This window comes from Hippocampus comes, unplaced genomic scaffold (genome assembly GCF_001891065.2).
Source record: "Hippocampus comes isolate QL1 unplaced genomic scaffold, H_comes_QL1_v1.1 scaffold97, whole genome shotgun sequence".
Classification (NCBI taxonomy): domain Eukaryota; kingdom Metazoa; phylum Chordata; class Actinopteri; order Syngnathiformes; family Syngnathidae; genus Hippocampus; species Hippocampus comes.
The window spans coordinates 226,836-228,421 of record NW_017806172.1 but is presented as its reverse complement, the minus strand read 5'-3'; the positions used below and the strand labels follow the sequence as shown (position 1 = coordinate 228,421).

General features: G+C 62.4%; 1 protein-coding gene across 1 annotated transcript in view; it reads right to left on the bottom strand.

Annotated features, from left to right (window-relative positions):
• emilin2a (elastin microfibril interfacer 2a) overlaps positions 1 to 1,586 on the bottom strand; it is a 25,325-nt gene that overhangs the window by 18,963 nt on the left and 4,776 nt on the right. The window contains exon 5 of the mRNA XM_019896299.1: positions 1,310 to 1,457. Coding sequence (XP_019751858.1) covers positions 1,310 to 1,457 — 148 coding nt within the window. The remainder of the gene's footprint in view (positions 1 to 1,309; positions 1,458 to 1,586) is intronic.

The following is a 1,586-nucleotide window of genomic DNA, read 5'->3' as shown; positions in this document are numbered from 1 at the left end:
TTTGCTAGGGAGCCCGATTCTTTTTTTGGGGGGGGTACAAACGGCAACAATGGCGTCAACACCGGCATGTCCCGTCGCTATGATGTCAGATGATTTACGTAGGTGACGCCCAGAATACACCCGCCACTTGGGAAACGCCAGCCAGGTCGACGTTGAACTCGACAAGACACTTTGGATGCCCGTCCGCTCGCAGATAGCTCGCGGTGAGTCAGTTATCGTTCGGAGCCGCCGGCGTTCCGCTCTCGAGTCCGACTTAGCGCAAAGAGTTTTGGGAAAGGCCCGTTTCCACCTCCCTTCCCCGTCACGCCCTCGGTTTGGGTCATTGCACTGACGAGAAGAAGGGAGGCGCCGGCCGCGCGGCCCAAAGCCATGACATCACGGCGGAGGGGGCGACGCGCGCATCTGGCCGCGGGCGTGGAGCCGCGCTTAGCCGAACGCCGCCTCCTTTTCTCCGTCGCCGCAATGAGTCAGAGCCCTTAATGAGGACCAGACCCCGACTCGTCGGGGTGACGTCACCCTCCGAGAATCCCCGGGGTTTGACATCGGGCGCGTGCGTGAGGCCTGTGCGCCGCGCTATGAGAAAGGAAACCCGAAAAAAAAAAAACGAAAACGTTACTCAGGGAGGGGGAAAAAGTCCGTCGACCAGGGTGTTCCGACGTCTCCCACCGGGGGAGCAAAAAAATTGCGCAATGAAATCACGGCAAGCGGTCGGCGGGGGCCGCGATCCCAAAGCCGCTTTGGCCGCATAAATCTTTTGGCTTCAGTTTACCCGCCGCATTCCTTGTGGAAAAACGGCGCAACGACCTCAGAAGTCCCGGGAAGTTTCCGTTCTGGGCCCGCATATCGAATGACACGCGAGGAGGCCGGCCGGGCATCCGGCGAGAGAGAGCCCAGTGAACTCGCGTCCTCCCGCTCGGGAAATACCCTGCGGCCATTCGGGGGAGGGTGGATGCGATCCTTTTCCCCCGAGCCTCGACGCGAGTCGCGCAGGCGCGGCGCGTGATATCACGCGGGATTATCTGCAGGGAGGCTTTGTGTTTGGACAGATGTCGAGAAAACTCCCGAATGCCGCGGAGTTGGGGAGGAAGTGCGCCCAATCGTCACATCTCTCGGGTCAGTCCCTTTGAGAGCCAACTGGGTGGCATCGTCTCACTTTCTATTCCCACTATCAAACCCTTCGGTCTCATCAATTTGCGTAAAAGCCCCGCCGCACTGCGAGAAAAGATGGCGGTCGGGAATGTCGACGTGACCGGATATCGACGGATGCGCGTGACCTCAAGCGGCCCCGCCACGTCAGAGAGAAACTCACCCGGATCCCTGGCGGCGACCTCTTTGGACACCTGTCTGGCCACGGCCGACAGCCGGGCCTGGAAGCGCCGCAAGGAGTCGCGCAGTTCGGCGATGTCCGCGGCGTGCCGTCCGCAGGTGGCGTTGGTCCCGCCCAGTCCGCCCTCCAGCTGTTCGATGCGAGCGGAGATGGCGTCTAAGCGGAGGCACGCCTTCTCCAGCGCATCCACCCGGCCTTTCACCCCGCTCGGGTCGGCGTCCGCTCGGTCGCGCGGCTCCTCGGCGCGGCGGCCGGCGGC